The 16,752-nt window shown below is 39.4% G+C and overlaps 1 protein-coding gene across 1 annotated transcript; it reads right to left on the bottom strand.

Moving 5' to 3' along the window:
• Nucleotides 1–14,466: 14,466 nt before the first annotated feature.
• Nucleotides 14,467–15,915, bottom strand: LOC129971709 (uncharacterized). The gene has a single exon (XM_056085685.1). The coding sequence runs from the start codon at nucleotides 15,913–15,915 to the stop codon at nucleotides 14,467–14,469; it is 1,449 nt and encodes a 482-aa protein (XP_055941660.1).
• Between the last annotated feature and the right edge of the window lie 837 nt (nucleotides 15,916–16,752).

Below are 16,752 nucleotides of genomic sequence, written 5' to 3'. Positions count from 1 at the left end.
GCACTCGTTCTCTACAGGGTAAGAATTGACTATATTACGTACGCTCTTTAGTCTCTGTGGTTTCTTTCTCTGAGCCTTTTTGAAATTGAAATTGTTTATTTCTTTTGTAGATGAGGGTGGGTTGTTGGAGAGTAGCGAGTGCCGGCCGTTGCTGAATTTTCACTGTCCGCTCCACTTGAAGGAAGCGTCTCTTCAATCGAGTAAGTGATGCTTTTTTTTTATGTGTGATAGCGTCTTTCTTTCTTTCTTTTAAATGTCGATCCTCTTGACTCGTTATTCTTCTTTACTAGAGCGTGCCATCCAGGAGACGGACGAAAACTCTGCGAATGTACTGAAAGAAGCCCGAGGCGATTGGAAGGATCCTTTGGCTCGCTGGACTGGAAGAAACCGGAGGGTGGACGCTGAAAATTCAGCTTATCCGGAGGCACTCGTTCTCTACAGGGTAAGAATTGACTATATTACGTACGCTCTTTAGTCTCTGTGGTTTCTTTCTCTGAGCCTTTTTGAAATTGAAATTGTTTATTTCTTTTGTAGATGAGGGTGGGTTGTTGGAGAGTAGCGAGTGCCGGCCGTTGCTGAATTTTCACTGTCCGCTCCACTTGAAGGAAGCGTCTCTTCAATCGAGTAAGTGATGCTTTTTTTTTTATGTGTGATAGCGTCTTTCTTTCTTTCTTTTAAATGTCGATCCTCTTGACTCGTTATTCTTCTTTACTAGAGCGTGCCATCCAGGAGACGGACGAAAACTCTGCGAATGTACTGAAAGAAGCCCGAGGCGATTGGAAGGATCCTTTGGCTCGCTGGACTGGAAGAAACCGGAGGGTGGACGCTGAAAATTCAGCTTATCCGGAGGCACTCGTTCTCTACAGGGTAAGAATTGACTATATTACGTACGCTCTTTAGTCTCTGTGGTTTCTTTCTCTGAGCCTTTTTGAAATTGAAATTGTTTATTTCTTTTGTAGATGAGGGTGGGTTGTTGGAGAGTAGCGAGTGCCGGCCGTTGCTGAATTTTCACTGTCCGCTCCACTTGAAGGAAGCGTCTCTTCAATCGAGTAAGTGATGCTTTTTTTTTTATGTGTGATAGCGTCTTTCTTTCTTTCTTTTAAATGTCGATCCTCTTGACTCGTTATTCTTCTTTACTAGAGCGTGCCATCCAGGAGACGGACGAAAACTCTGCGAATGTACTGAAAGAAGCCCGAGGCGATTGGAAGGATCCATTGGCTCGCTGGACTGGAAGAAACCGGAGGGTGGACGCTGAAAATTCAGCTTATCCGGAGGCACTCGTTCTCTACAGGGTAAGAATTGACTATATTACGTACGCTCTTTAGTCTCTGTGGTTTCTTTCTCTGAGCCTTTTTGAAATTGAAATTGTTTATTTCTTTTGTAGATGAGGGTGGGTTGTTGGAGAGTAGCGAGTGCCGGCCGTTGCTGAATTTTCACTGTCCGCTCCACTTGAAGGAAGCGTCTCTTCAATCGAGTAAGTGATGCTTTTTTTTTTATGTGTGATAGCGTCTTTCTTTCTTTCTTTTAAATGTCGATCCTCTTGACTCGTTATTCTTCTTTACTAGAGCGTGCCATCCAGGAGACGGACGAAAACTCTGCGAATGTACTGAAAGAAGCCCGAGGCGATTGGAAGGATCCTTTGGCTCGCTGGACTGGAAGAAACCGGAGGGTGGACGCTGAAAATTCAGCTTATCCGGAGGCACTCGTTCTCTACAGGGTAAGAATTGACTATATTACGTACGCTCTTTAGTCTCTGTGGTTTCTTTCTCTGAGCCATTTTGAAATTGAAATTGTTTATTTCTTTTGTAGATGAGGGTGGGTTGTTGGAGAGTAGCGAGTGCAGGCCGTTGCTGAATTTTCACTGTCCGCTCCACTTGAAGGAAGCGTCTCTTCAATCGAGTAAGTGATGCTTTTTTTTTTATGTGTGATAGCGTCTTTCTTTCTTTCTTTTAAATGTCGATCCTCTTGACTCGTTATTCTTCTTTACTAGAGCGTGCCATCCAGGAGACGGACGAAAACTCTGCGAATGTACTGAAAGAAGCCCGAGGCGATTGGAAGGATCCTTTGGCTCGCTGGACTGGAAGAAACCGGAGGGTGGACGCTGAAAATTCAGCTTATCCGGAGGCACTCGTTCTCTACAGGGTAAGAATTGACTATATTACGTACGCTCTTTAGTCTCTGTGGTTTCTTTCTCTGAGCCTTTTTGAAATTGAAATTGTTTATTTCTTTTGTAGATGAGGGTGGGTTGTTGGAGAGTAGCGAGTGCCGGCCGTTGCTGAATTTTCACTGTCCGCTCCACTTGAAGGAAGCGTCTCTTCAATCGAGTAAGTGATGCTTTTTTTTTTATGTGTGATAGCGTCTTTCTTTCTTTCTTTTAAATGTCGATCCTCTTGACTCGTTATTCTTCTTTACTAGAGCGTGCCATCCAGGAGACGGACGAAAACTCTGCGAATGTACTGAAAGAAGCCCGAGGCGATTGGAAGGATCCTTTGGCTCGCTGGACTGGAAGAAACCGGAGGGTGGACGCTGAAAATTCAGCTTATCCGGAGGCACTCGTTCTCTACAGGGTAAGAATTGACTATATTACGTACGCTCTTTAGTCTCTGTGGTTTCTTTCTCTGAGCCTTTTTGAAATTGAAATTGTTTATTTCTTTTGTAGATGAGGGTGGGTTGTTGGAGAGTAGCGAGTGCCGGCCGTTGCTGAATTTTCACTGTCCGCTCCACTTGAAGGAAGCGTCTCTTCAATCGAGTAAGTGATGCTTTTTTTTTTATGTGTGATAGCGTCTTTCTTTCTTTCTTTTAAATGTCGATCCTCTTGACTCGTTATTCTTCTTTACTAGAGCGTGCCATCCAGGAGACGGACGAAAACTCTGCGAATGTACTGAAAGAAGCCCGAGGCGATTGGAAGGATCCTTTGGCTCGCTGGACTGGAAGAAACCGGAGGGTGGACGCTGAAAATTCAGCTTATCCGGAGGCACTCGTTCTCTACAGGGTAAGAATTGACTATATTACGTACGCTCTTTAGTCTCTGTGGTTTCTTTCTCTGAGCCATTTTGAAATTGAAATTGTTTATTTCTTTTGTAGATGAGGGTGGGTTGTTGGAGAGTAGCGAGTGCAGGCCGTTGCTGAATTTTCACTGTCCGCTCCACTTGAAGGAAGCGTCTCTTCAATCGAGTAAGTGATGCTTTTTTTTTTATGTGTGATAGCGTCTTTCTTTCTTTCTTTTAAATGTCGATCCTCTTGACTCGTTATTCTTCTTTACTAGAGCGTGCCATCCAGGAGACGGACGAAAACTCTGCGAATGTACTGAAAGAAGCCCGAGGCGATTGGAAGGATCCTTTGGCTCGCTGGACTGGAAGAAACCGGAGGGTGGACGCTGAAAATTCAGCTTATCCGGAGGCACTCGTTCTCTACAGGGTAAGAATTGACTATATTACGTACGCTCTTTAGTCTCTGTGGTTTCTTTCTCTGAGCCTTTTTGAAATTGAAATTGTTTATTTCTTTTGTAGATGAGGGTGGGTTGTTGGAGAGTAGCGAGTGCCGGCCGTTGCTGAATTTTCACTGTCCGCTCCACTTGAAGGAAGCGTCTCTTCAATCGAGTAAGTGATGCTTTTTTTTTATGTGTGATAGCGTCTTTCTTTCTTTCTTTTAAATGTCGATCCTCTTGACTCGTTATTCTTCTTTACTAGAGCGTGCCATCCAGGAGACGGACGAAAACTCTGCGAATGTACTGAAAGAAGCCCGAGGCGATTGGAAGGATCCTTTGGCTCGCTGGACTGGAAGAAACCGGAGGGTGGACGCTGAAAATTCAGCTTATCCGGAGGCACTCGTTCTCTACAGGGTAAGAATTGACTATATTACGTACGCTCTTTAGTCTCTGTGGTTTCTTTCTCTGAGCCTTTTTGAAATTGAAATTGTTTATTTCTTTTGTAGATGAGGGTGGGTTGTTGGAGAGTAGCGAGTGCCGGCCGTTGCTGAATTTTCACTGTCCGCTCCACTTGAAGGAAGCGTCTCTTCAATCGAGTAAGTGATGCTTTTTTTTTTATGTGTGATAGCGTCTTTCTTTCTTTCTTTTAAATGTCGATCCTCTTGACTCGTTATTCTTCTTTACTAGAGCGTGCCATCCAGGAGACGGACGAAAACTCTGCGAATGTACTGAAAGAAGCCCGAGGCGATTGGAAGGATCCTTTGGCTCGCTGGACTGGAAGAAACCGGAGGGTGGACGCTGAAAATTCAGCTTATCCGGAGGCACTCGTTCTCTACAGGGTAAGAATTGACTATATTACGTACGCTCTTTAGTCTCTGTGGTTTCTTTCTCTGAGCCATTTTGAAATTGAAATTGTTTATTTCTTTTGTAGATGAGGGTGGGTTGTTGGAGAGTAGCGAGTGCAGGCCGTTGCTGAATTTTCACTGTCCGCTCCACTTGAAGGAAGCGTCTCTTCAATCGAGTAAGTGATGCTTTTTTTTTTATGTGTGATAGCGTCTTTCTTTCTTTCTTTTAAATGTCGATCCTCTTGACTCGTTATTCTTCTTTACTAGAGCGTGCCATCCAGGAGACGGACGAAAACTCTGCGAATGTACTGAAAGAAGCCCGAGGCGATTGGAAGGATCCTTTGGCTCGCTGGACTGGAAGAAACCGGAGGGTGGACGCTGAAAATTCAGCTTATCCGGAGGCACTCGTTCTCTACAGGGTAAGAATTGACTATATTACGTACGCTCTTTAGTCTCTGTGGTTTCTTTCTCTGAGCCTTTTTGAAATTGAAATTGTTTATTTCTTTTGTAGATGAGGGTGGGTTGTTGGAGAGTAGCGAGTGCCGGCCGTTGCTGAATTTTCACTGTCCGCTCCACTTGAAGGAAGCGTCTCTTCAATCGAGTAAGTGATGCTTTTTTTTTATGTGTGATAGCGTCTTTCTTTCTTTCTTTTAAATGTCGATCCTCTTGACTCGTTATTCTTCTTTACTAGAGCGTGCCATCCAGGAGACGGACGAAAACTCTGCGAATGTACTGAAAGAAGCCCGAGGCGATTGGAAGGATCCTTTGGCTCGCTGGACTGGAAGAAACCGGAGGGTGGACGCTGAAAATTCAGCTTATCCGGAGGCACTCGTTCTCTACAGGGTAAGAATTGACTATATTACGTACGCTCTTTAGTCTCTGTGGTTTCTTTCTCTGAGCCATTTTGAAATTGAAATTGTTTATTTCTTTTGTAGATGAGGGTGGGTTGTTGGAGAGTAGCGAGTGCAGGCCGTTGCTGAATTTTCACTGTCCGCTCCACTTGAAGGAAGCGTCTCTTCAATCGAGTAAGTGATGCTTTTTTTTTTATGTGTGATAGCGTCTTTCTTTCTTTCTTTTAAATGTCGATCCTCTTGACTCGTTATTCTTCTTTACTAGAGCGTGCCATCCAGGAGACGGACGAAAACTCTGCGAATGTACTGAAAGAAGCCCGAGGCGATTGGAAGGATCCTTTGGCTCGCTGGACTGGAAGAAACCGGAGGGTGGACGCTGAAAATTCAGCTTATCCGGAGGCACTCGTTCTCTACAGGGTAAGAATTGACTATATTACGTACGCTCTTTAGTCTCTGTGGTTTCTTTCTCTGAGCCTTTTTGAAATTGAAATTGTTTATTTCTTTTGTAGATGAGGGTGGGTTGTTGGAGAGTAGCGAGTGCCGGCCGTTGCTGAATTTTCACTGTCCGCTCCACTTGAAGGAAGCGTCTCTTCAATCGAGTAAGTGATGCTTTTTTTTTATGTGTGATAGCGTCTTTCTTTCTTTCTTTTAAATGTCGATCCTCTTGACTCGTTATTCTTCTTTACTAGAGCGTGCCATCCAGGAGACGGACGAAAACTCTGCGAATGTACTGAAAGAAGCCCGAGGCGATTGGAAGGATCCTTTGGCTCGCTGGACTGGAAGAAACCGGAGGGTGGACGCTGAAAATTCAGCTTATCCGGAGGCACTCGTTCTCTACAGGGTAAGAATTGACTATATTACGTACGCTCTTTAGTCTCTGTGGTTTCTTTCTCTGAGCCTTTTTGAAATTGAAATTGTTTATTTCTTTTGTAGATGAGGGTGGGTTGTTGGAGAGTAGCGAGTGCCGGCCGTTGCTGAATTTTCACTGTCCGCTCCACTTGAAGGAAGCGTCTCTTCAATCGAGTAAGTGATGCTTTTTTTTTTATGTGTGATAGCGTCTTTCTTTCTTTCTTTTAAATGTCGATCCTCTTGACTCGTTATTCTTCTTTACTAGAGCGTGCCATCCAGGAGACGGACGAAAACTCTGCGAATGTACTGAAAGAAGCCCGAGGCGATTGGAAGGATCCTTTGGCTCGCTGGACTGGAAGAAACCGGAGGGTGGACGCTGAAAATTCAGCTTATCCGGAGGCACTCGTTATCTACAGGGTAAGAATTGACTATATTACGTACGCTCTTTAGTCTCTGTGGTTTCTTTCTCTGAGCCATTTTGAAATTGAAATTGTTTATTTCTTTTGTAGATGAGGGTGGGTTGTTGGAGAGTAGCGAGTGCAGGCCGTTGCTGAATTTTCACTGTCCGCTCCACTTGAAGGAAGCGTCTCTTCAATCGAGTAAGTGATGCTTTTTTTTTTATGTGTGATAGCGTCTTTCTTTCTTTCTTTTAAATGTCGATCCTCTTGACTCGTTATTCTTCTTTACTAGAGCGTGCCATCCAGGAGACGGACGAAAACTCTGCGAATGTACTGAAAGAAGCCCGAGGCGATTGGAAGGATCCTTTGGCTCGCTGGACTGGAAGAAACCGGAGGGTGGACGCTGAAAATTCAGCTTATCCGGAGGCACTCGTTCTCTACAGGGTAAGAATTGACTATATTACGTACGCTCTTTAGTCTCTGTGGTTTCTTTCTCTGAGCCTTTTTGAAATTGAAATTGTTTATTTCTTTTGTAGATGAGGGTGGGTTGTTGGAGAGTAGCGAGTGCCGGCCGTTGCTGAATTTTCACTGTCCGCTCCACTTGAAGGAAGCGTCTCTTCAATCGAGTAAGTGATGCTTTTTTTTTATGTGTGATAGCGTCTTTCTTTCTTTCTTTTAAATGTCGATCCTCTTGACTCGTTATTCTTCTTTACTAGAGCGTGCCATCCAGGAGACGGACGAAAACTCTGCGAATGTACTGAAAGAAGCCCGAGGCGATTGGAAGGATCCTTTGGCTCGCTGGACTGGAAGAAACCGGAGGGTGGACGCTGAAAATTCAGCTTATCCGGAGGCACTCGTTCTCTACAGGGTAAGAATTGACTATATTACGTACGCTCTTTAGTCTCTGTGGTTTCTTTCTCTGAGCCTTTTTGAAATTGAAATTGTTTATTTCTTTTGTAGATGAGGGTGGGTTGTTGGAGAGTAGCGAGTGCCGGCCGTTGCTGAATTTTCACTGTCCGCTCCACTTGAAGGAAGCGTCTCTTCAATCGAGTAAGTGATGCTTTTTTTTTTATGTGTGATAGCGTCTTTCTTTCTTTCTTTTAAATGTCGATCCTCTTGACTCGTTATTCTTCTTTACTAGAGCGTGCCATCCAGGAGACGGACGAAAACTCTGCGAATGTACTGAAAGAAGCCCGAGGCGATTGGAAGGATCCTTTGGCTCGCTGGACTGGAAGAAACCGGAGGGTGGACGCTGAAAATTCAGCTTATCCGGAGGCACTCGTTCTCTACAGGGTAAGAATTGACTATATTACGTACGCTCTTTAGTCTCTGTGGTTTCTTTCTCTGAGCCATTTTGAAATTGAAATTGTTTATTTCTTTTGTAGATGAGGGTGGGTTGTTGGAGAGTAGCGAGTGCAGGCCGTTGCTGAATTTTCACTGTCCGCTCCACTTGAAGGAAGCGTCTCTTCAATCGAGTAAGTGATGCTTTTTTTTTTATGTGTGATAGCGTCTTTCTTTCTTTCTTTTAAATGTCGATCCTCTTGACTCGTTATTCTTCTTTACTAGAGCGTGCCATCCAGGAGACGGACGAAAACTCTGCGAATGTACTGAAAGAAGCCCGAGGCGATTGGAAGGATCCTTTGGCTCGCTGGACTGGAAGAAACCGGAGGGTGGACGCTGAAAATTCAGCTTATCCGGAGGCACTCGTTCTCTACAGGGTAAGAATTGACTATATTACGTACGCTCTTTAGTCTCTGTGGTTTCTTTCTCTGAGCCTTTTTGAAATTGAAATTGTTTATTTCTTTTGTAGATGAGGGTGGGTTGTTGGAGAGTAGCGAGTGCCGGCCGTTGCTGAATTTTCACTGTCCGCTCCACTTGAAGGAAGCGTCTCTTCAATCGAGTAAGTGATGCTTTTTTTTTATGTGTGATAGCGTCTTTCTTTCTTTCTTTTAAATGTCGATCCTCTTGACTCGTTATTCTTCTTTACTAGAGCGTGCCATCCAGGAGACGGACGAAAACTCTGCGAATGTACTGAAAGAAGCCCGAGGCGATTGGAAGGATCCTTTGGCTCGCTGGACTGGAAGAAACCGGAGGGTGGACGCTGAAAATTCAGCTTATCCGGAGGCACTCGTTCTCTACAGGGTAAGAATTGACTATATTACGTACGCTCTTTAGTCTCTGTGGTTTCTTTCTCTGAGCCTTTTTGAAATTGAAATTGTTTATTTCTTTTGTAGATGAGGGTGGGTTGTTGGAGAGTAGCGAGTGCCGGCCGTTGCTGAATTTTCACTGTCCGCTCCACTTGAAGGAAGCGTCTCTTCAATCGAGTAAGTGATGCTTTTTTTTTATGTGTGATAGCGTCTTTCTTTCTTTCTTTTAAATGTCGATCCTCTTGACTCGTTATTCTTCTTTACTAGAGCGTGCCATCCAGGAGACGGACGAAAACTCTGCGAATGTACTGAAAGAAGCCCGAGGCGATTGGAAGGATCCTTTGGCTCGCTGGACTGGAAGAAACCGGAGGGTGGACGCTGAAAATTCAGCTTATCCGGAGGCACTCGTTCTCTACAGGGTAAGAATTGACTATATTACGTACGCTCTTTAGTCTCTGTGGTTTCTTTCTCTGAGCCTTTTTGAAATTGAAATTGTTTATTTCTTTTGTAGATGAGGGTGGGTTGTTGGAGAGTAGCGAGTGCCGGCCGTTGCTGAATTTTCACTGTCCGCTCCACTTGAAGGAAGCGTCTCTTCAATCGAGTAAGTGATGCTTTTTTTTTATGTGTGATAGCGTCTTTCTTTCTTTCTTTTAAATGTCGATCCTCTTGACTCGTTATTCTTCTTTACTAGAGCGTGCCATCCAGGAGACGGACGAAAACTCTGCGAATGTACTGAAAGAAGCCCGAGGCGATTGGAAGGATCCTTTGGCTCGCTGGACTGGAAGAAACCGGAGGGTGGACGCTGAAAATTCAGCTTATCCGGAGGCACTCGTTCTCTACAGGGTAAGAATTGACTATATTACGTACGCTCTTTAGTCTCTGTGGTTTCTTTCTCTGAGCCTTTTTGAAATTGAAATTGTTTATTTCTTTTGTAGATGAGGGTGGGTTGTTGGAGAGTAGCGAGTGCTGGCCGTTGCTGAATTTTCACTGTCCGCTCCACTTGAAGGAAGCGTCTCTTCAATCGAGTAAGTGATGCTTCTTTCTAAAGAAAAGAAAAGAAAAGAAAAGAAAAGAAAAGAAAAGAAAAGAAAAGAAAAGAAAAGAAAAGAAAAGAAAAGAAAAGAAAAGAAAAGAAAAGAAAAGAAAAGAAAAGAAAAGAAAAGAAAAGAAAAGAAAAGAAAAGAAAAGAAAAGAAAAGAAAAGAAAAGAAAAGAAAAGAAAAGAAAAGAAAAGAAAAGAAAAGAAAAGAAAAGAAAAGAAAAGAAAAGAAAAGAAAAGAAAAGAAAAGAAAAGAAAAGAAAAGAAAAGAAAAGAAAAGAAAAGAAAAGAAAAGAAAAGAAAAGAAAAGAAAAGAAAAGAAAAGAAAAGAAAAGAAAAGAAAAGAAAAGAAAAGAAAAGAAAAGAAAAGAAAAGAAAAGAAAAGAAAAGAAAAGAAAAGAAAAGAAAAGAAAAGAAAAGAAAAGAAAAGAAAAGAAAAGAAAAGAAAAGAAAAGAAAAGAAAAGAAAAGAAAAGAAAAGAAAAGAAAAGAAAAGAAAAGAAAAGAAAAGAAAAGAAAAGAAAAGAAAAGAAAAGAAAAGAAAAGAAAAGAAAAGAAAAGAAAAGAAAAGAAAAGAAAAGAAAAGAAAAGAAAAGAAAAGAAAAGAAAAGAAAAGAAAAGAAAAGAAAAGAAAAGAAAAGAAAAGAAAAGAAAAGAAAAGAAAAGAAAAGAAAAGAAAAGAAAAGAAAAGAAAAGAAAAGAAAAGAAAAGAAAAGAAAAGAAAAGAAAAGAAAAGAAAAGAAAAGAAAAGAAAAGAAAAGAAAAGAAAAGAAAAGAAAAGAAAAGAAAAGAAAAGAAAAGAAAAGAAAAGAAAAGAAAAGAAAAGAAAAGAAAAGAAAAGCTGGAATATCAATTAGAGGCATTGCAACTATAACTAATCTACCTCATTCAGCGGTGCAAAGCATAATAAAACGTTACAGAGAGGGAAGAAGGATTGCAAACAAGCCTCGTAATGGTCGCCCTCAAATTCTGTCAGCTAGAAGTCATAGAAATATTGTGAGTAAATTTCTTAAAAATCCACGTCTGAGTGCAATACAGTTTACTTCACAATATAATGAATCAAATGGAACTTCTATTTAATGTTAAACTATTCGTAGAATTCTTCGGAATGCTGGTATACATGGTCGCTCTGCACGAAGAAAATTCTTTGCAAGTCAGAAGAACAGAATTTGCTAGTCTTAAATTTGCCAAATCTATGATAAACCAGCCAGAGAGCTATTGGAATCGTGTCTTATTTGCAGATGAAAGTAAGTTTAACATCTTTGGGTCGGATGGGAGAATCATTGTACGGAGAAAAAAAAAATTAAGAACTTAATCCCAAGAATTTAGTTGGAACAGTAAAACATGGCGGTGGAGGTGTCATGGTTTGAGGGTGTATGTCAGCGGCTGGAGTAGGCAATTTAGTATTCATTGATGATATAATGGATCATAGAGTTTTTATAAATATTCTCAATAATAATTTAAAAGTGTCAGCACAAAAATTGGGCATTTTAAACAACTTTGTGTATTATCTAGACAACGATCCTAAGCACACGGCCATGAATGTTCGTCTTTTTTGCCTCTATCATTGCCCTCAAACCGTTAAAACACCAGGTCAATCACTTGCATTTTTATTTTATTTGCAAATTATTATTTTTGCTTTATATTCTGATTCTATGCCTCTTACGTATGATGGCATCTGCTGAGAGATTAATGAATTTTCAAATCAACCGTTGAAAATAATTAATGATTCAAGTTTACAGAGATTTAAGTCAGATCATTTGAATTCGAAGTTTTTAAAAGATCTCTTCCAATTATTCATGAAATTTTTTTCGAAAAATCTTTCTTTAAGTGGTATAATATTGGTTAAATATAATAAATAGTTTTAGACTGCGCTTTATATAAATGAAAAGAGGTTTAAAATTTTACTTAATCAAGTAATGATATTTTTTCGACTTTTTTAGAAAGAAGCAGTATATTGTTTTTAAATAGAAACTGTAAATATAAATATACTATCAAAACAAAATGTATGAAGAACAGAAATGTTATTTCCAAAGCAAATTGAAAATAACCGCTTTCTATAAAATTTTATTAAAAATATTGTCTGAAATCTGGAAAGTGCATTTCTTCAATATGTCTTTTACAATGGATATCTAAAACATCAATTTTGCTTGATGTATATGGCGCCAGAACTTTCATCAAATAAATCTAAATGTAATCGCGCCATTCTAACTCTATTATGTGGTTCAGTTATTTAATAATCTACATCTAAAATCTATTTCTAGCTTTCAATGAATCGAAGATATCATAAAACACAGAATAACATTTATTAACGAACACAAACACAAAACTACATCGTTCTACGTTACATCTCTAATTAAGCATTACAAATTCTGAATCACAAAAGTAATGAAAAAGAAGCGTATCAAAGTTCAACAGAAACTGCGCATGCTCCGGTTTCCTGATCACTACAGCTGGAATAGGGGAAAGGCGTCTCTAGGACGGAACATCCTGGCCCCCGTTGGACAGTTGTCCAACACTTTCTTCAAAAGGGAGTGGACAGAGTCTGTTGATACTTCGCCGAAAAATTCCTTTAGGAGTTCTGATGTCTGCGACACGGACTAGTCCATCTGTTCCAGGATATGTCTTTTCAATTCGGGCCACGTTCCATTCCATGGGGCTCTTGCTATTATCCTTCAGGAGTACCAGCTGTCCGGGTTTGATGTTCAGTTGAGGTAGTTTCCATTTAGCTCGAGACTGCAAGGAGTTGAGATATTCTTGGCTCCATCTTTTCCAAAATTTGGATCTAAGAGACTGGATGAGAGACCATCTAGAAGATAAAGAAATGTTAGTCAAGGAATCACTGGGTTCTGGTATTGACAACAGTGGTGCTCCCACCAAAAAATGGCCAGGTGTCAATGGTTGAAGATCAGCTGGATCGGCAGAAAGAGGACACAGTGGTCTTGAATTCATAACTGCTTCAATCTGTGTCACCAGCGTAGTAAGCTCTTCAAAAGTCAACACTGTTGATTTAGTCACCTTCAACAAGATCCGTTTCATAGCCCCAATATTGGCCTCCCATAATCCACCGAAGTGAGGAGATGCTGGAGGTATGAAGTTCCACACTATACCTTCCTTGGCACAAAATCTTTGCACGGAGTCAAATTTGAATGTTTTTAGTAGGGAATCCGAAATATTTTTTGCACCCTTAAAATTAGTGGCATTATCACTCCATATGATTGAGGGTTTGAGCGCCTAGCAATGAATCTCCTAAGACAAGCTAAAAAACTCTCAGTAGTCAAATCAGACACTACTTCAAAATGGGTAGCTCTGGTACTGAAACATATGAAAATAGCAATGTATGATTTTAAAGTCACTCTAGATCTTTTAAGATTAGGTTTAGTAATTATGGGACCAGCAAAATCGAGTCCCACCTTTTCAAATGGTCGAGATGGGATAACTCGGTCCCTGGGCAGGTCGCCCATCATTTGGTTAATAGTTTGACTTCTAGCTTTAAAACAAGTCAAGCATCTATTTATCACACGCCTGACTCGATCTTGTCCCGAAGGTATCCAGTATGATTGGCGAATAAGAAAAAGTGTCGTCTGCGTGCCTGAGTGTAGAGATATTTTGCGAAAATGTTCTATAATCAAATCTGTGAAATGGTGCGATTTGGGTAAAAGCAATTGATGCTTCTGGTTATCTGACAGATTTGAAAATTTTAATCTTCCCCCAACTCGAAGCAGCTCATCTTTGTCAAGAAATGGATTTAGAGATAAAATTTTACTATTCTTCGGAATTGGATGCTTTAATTGTAAACACTTTACTTCAGACTTAAATTCAGATCGTTGTACATACTTTACTAACATCTTTGTAGCATTTTGTATTTCGATAGCACTTAAATAATCTTTCTTTCTATTAGAAATATTAATTTTACAGTTATTAATAAATCTTAAACACCATGCAGTGATTCTAACTAATTTGTCAAATGAAGAATATTTTGTAATTAAATCGTTCTCTGAAGGGCGCTCTACAACTGTTGAAGTTAAAATAGTTCCTTTGCAAAGCTCGTAATTTTCTATGTTTTCAACATTTAACTGTTTTGACAGTTCCAAACATTTGGGCCAAGAGTGTTCATTCTGTGCTAACCAATCAGGACCATGCCACCAAAAATCACTATCACGAAGTTCGGCTGCCGGCATACCTCTTGATATTAAATCGGCAGGATTATCCTTTCCAGGACAATGACGCCAATCTTTTGGATCAGTAAATCTTTGGATCTCTTGAATTCTATTTTTCACAAATGGTTTAAATCTACTAGGAGAGCCTTTAATCCAAAAATAAGTGATAGATGAATCGGTCCAGAAGTAATGAGTTAATGGATACTTTATAGCTTTGGAGATTTTATTACTCAATCTAGCTGCCAAGAGAGCACTCATTAACTCAAGTCTAGGTATTGAAATTGTTTTTAATGGAGCCACTCTGCACTTTGATGCTACAAAACTAGTAAAACTCTTTCCGTCCTTTAATGCTACTCGAAAATACACAACCGCTCCATAAGCTTTCTTAGAGGCATCTGAAAAACAGTGCATTTGAATGTTATCTATTTCAGTGGAATGAACATCTCCAAAATAATAACGGGGTATATTGAAAGTATTCAGTTCTAGAACTTCCTCACACCATTCATTCCAATCAGTGTCTAATTTCATTGGGAAACGCTCGTCCCATTCCAAACCCAAACACCACAGTTCTTGTATTAAAATCTTTAATCTAATTATAAATGGTCCAAGAAACCCTACAGGGTCAAAAATACGACCTGCAGCTTGCAAGAGAAATCTTTTAGTGTTCATTCGTTTCGAGAGAAATTGTATTAAACTTTTAGCATCGAAATGAAATAAATCACGGTCGGGGTTCCATACAACTCCTAGTACCTTTAGAAGGCATGAAAGTTTCGTTTTTTAGACTCAATGGATGGACCAATGTCCATTCCAATATCTTTCCATCGATCACGCAACTCGAATGAATTAGTCTGCCACTTTCTTAAAATCATACTTGCATCCTTAAAAATCTTAAAACTTTCTAATCTTGTTTTTAAAGCATCTTCTACATTTTGTTGACCACTAATTAAATCATCGACATATAAAGAATTATTTAAAATTGCACAAGTATCAGGAAAATTATCAACATACCTTTTCAAGTGATGCTTGATTGTTGCAGCGAGAAGGAATGGACTTGAACTTACCCCGAATAAAACACGGGTCATTCTATATATCATCAAATTGTCTCCTTCAGAGCTATCTGGTTCCTGCTGCCAAAAAAATCTGGTCGTATCCCGATTCTCTTCATTAATTTCTATCTGGAGGAATGCCTGCTTTATGTCAGCTGTAAATGCTATAGGATTTTCTCTAAATATAATCAGAAGAAGAAAAATATCAGGGTTTAAATTTAATCCAATATGTAAACAATCGTTCAAGGATAGTTCTCCTTTACTATGGGAAGACGCATCAAAAACAATGCGTAATCTACTTGTCGTCTTATCCTTACGGATCACTGCTCTATGAGGCAAATAAAATGTTGGTTCGTTCGTCTTTTTATTCAACCCACACGTAACTTGTTCAATAATGTTCTCTTTTAGATACTCATCCAGAACAGTTTTGTATTCAGTGAAAAGCAAGGGGTCATTAAGGAATTTTGTTTTTAAACCTAAAAACCTTTTTTGAGCAACTTCGCGATTATCGTGTAACTGTTCCTTCATACCAGGTTTCCACGGAAGCTTTACGTTGTATCTGTTATTAGAGAAAGTAATTCCCGATTCAAATTCCTTCATAATCGTATTGTCAAAAATGTTTTCATCGGTATCAACCTCAACGCCTAAGTTTTCTAATTCCCAAAATTTTTTTAATTCATCCGATATCGTTTTTTCTTCTACTATAATTTTCATTTCCAATATTTGATTTGTCATATCGATTTTTCCTTGGAGGCACCAACCAAATAAAGTTTCAGTGGCTACAAGCTTATCATTTAACCTTTTTATTCTACTAGTAACTATATCATAATAGTAATCAGCACCCACTAAAAGCACAATTTTGTTATTTCTAAATTCATAGCAATCAGCAAGCTGTAATCCTTTTAATTGTTTATTTAAGTTCGGAATATTTTCATTAGGAGCAGGTAAATTAGTTGCAGTTATTTGTTCAGTTTCTAATGCTTCAATTTCAATATTTAAAGTCGGTTCGTCGCGATTCACTAATTTAATTTTAACAACATTATATGTTCGTTCAGTTGTTTCTTTAGCACCGAAACCATATACCGATAGAGTTTCCTTTCTAATAACAGGAAGTTTAAGTTGTTGAGATATTTCTCGTGAAACGAAACTTCTCATGCTACCATTGTCTAGCAAAATGCGAACTGTTTCAAGTCTATCATCATCAAATGGAGAGCGAATACAGGCAGTACATGTTTGCAATAATACGGAACACTGAGCGTTTACTCGAACTTCCGGTTCTTTATTTTTTATATTATAATTGCAATGGGAAACTGCGGATACAATTTTATTCTCTGCATTAATAGTTTTGTTTTCCAGTTGATAACAGAGCGATCGGTTATGTTTCTTGTTACAATTTTCGCACATATCCCTTTTCCTACAGTCTTTAATTCGATGATTTTGTTCTAGACATAAGAAACAACGACCTTGTTTTCTTAAAATATCCTTTTTTTCATCAACTGTTAAACCCTCACAAAGTTCTGAAATATGTTTATCATTGCAATATACACATTTTTTCTCAACAACTGGTGCTAAATATTCATGAGTTTTTGACGAATTATTATTCCACGGAATGCGACTTCTATTATATTGCCTGTCATTTGTAAAGTTTTTTCTATCGCATGAATTATTTTGATTGTATTTAGGATTTTTAAAATCTACGTTATGAGTGACGGGTTTTTTTCTTTCACCTTTCCAGCCACTTAGCAAAATAGATGATTCTCGACATTCTATTTCAATTTTCAAAAATTGTAACAATTCCATAACATTGAATTTATTTTCTTCCGTTTTTGCTAAGTGTTTTATATTAAAATCTAAAACTAGATCCTCGGGTATTAATTTAAGGAGAATTGGCTGAAGCAAATGACCATACATTCCAGATGTAACGTTAAGTGACTCTGCTTCTGATTTGTATTTTACAAATGTCATATAATTTTCTCAGTCCAACTATATTAC

This window comes from Argiope bruennichi, chromosome 6, assembly GCF_947563725.1.
Source record: "Argiope bruennichi chromosome 6, qqArgBrue1.1, whole genome shotgun sequence".
NCBI classification, from domain to species: domain Eukaryota; kingdom Metazoa; phylum Arthropoda; class Arachnida; order Araneae; family Araneidae; genus Argiope; species Argiope bruennichi.
This window is presented reverse-complemented; position numbering and strand designations above follow the sequence as displayed.

Excerpts from the sequence above, each read along its gene's own strand:
- LOC129971709 (XM_056085685.1), bottom strand. The coding sequence starts at position 15,915 with ATGAGAAGTTTCGTTTCACGAGAAATATCTCAACAACTTAAACTTCCT.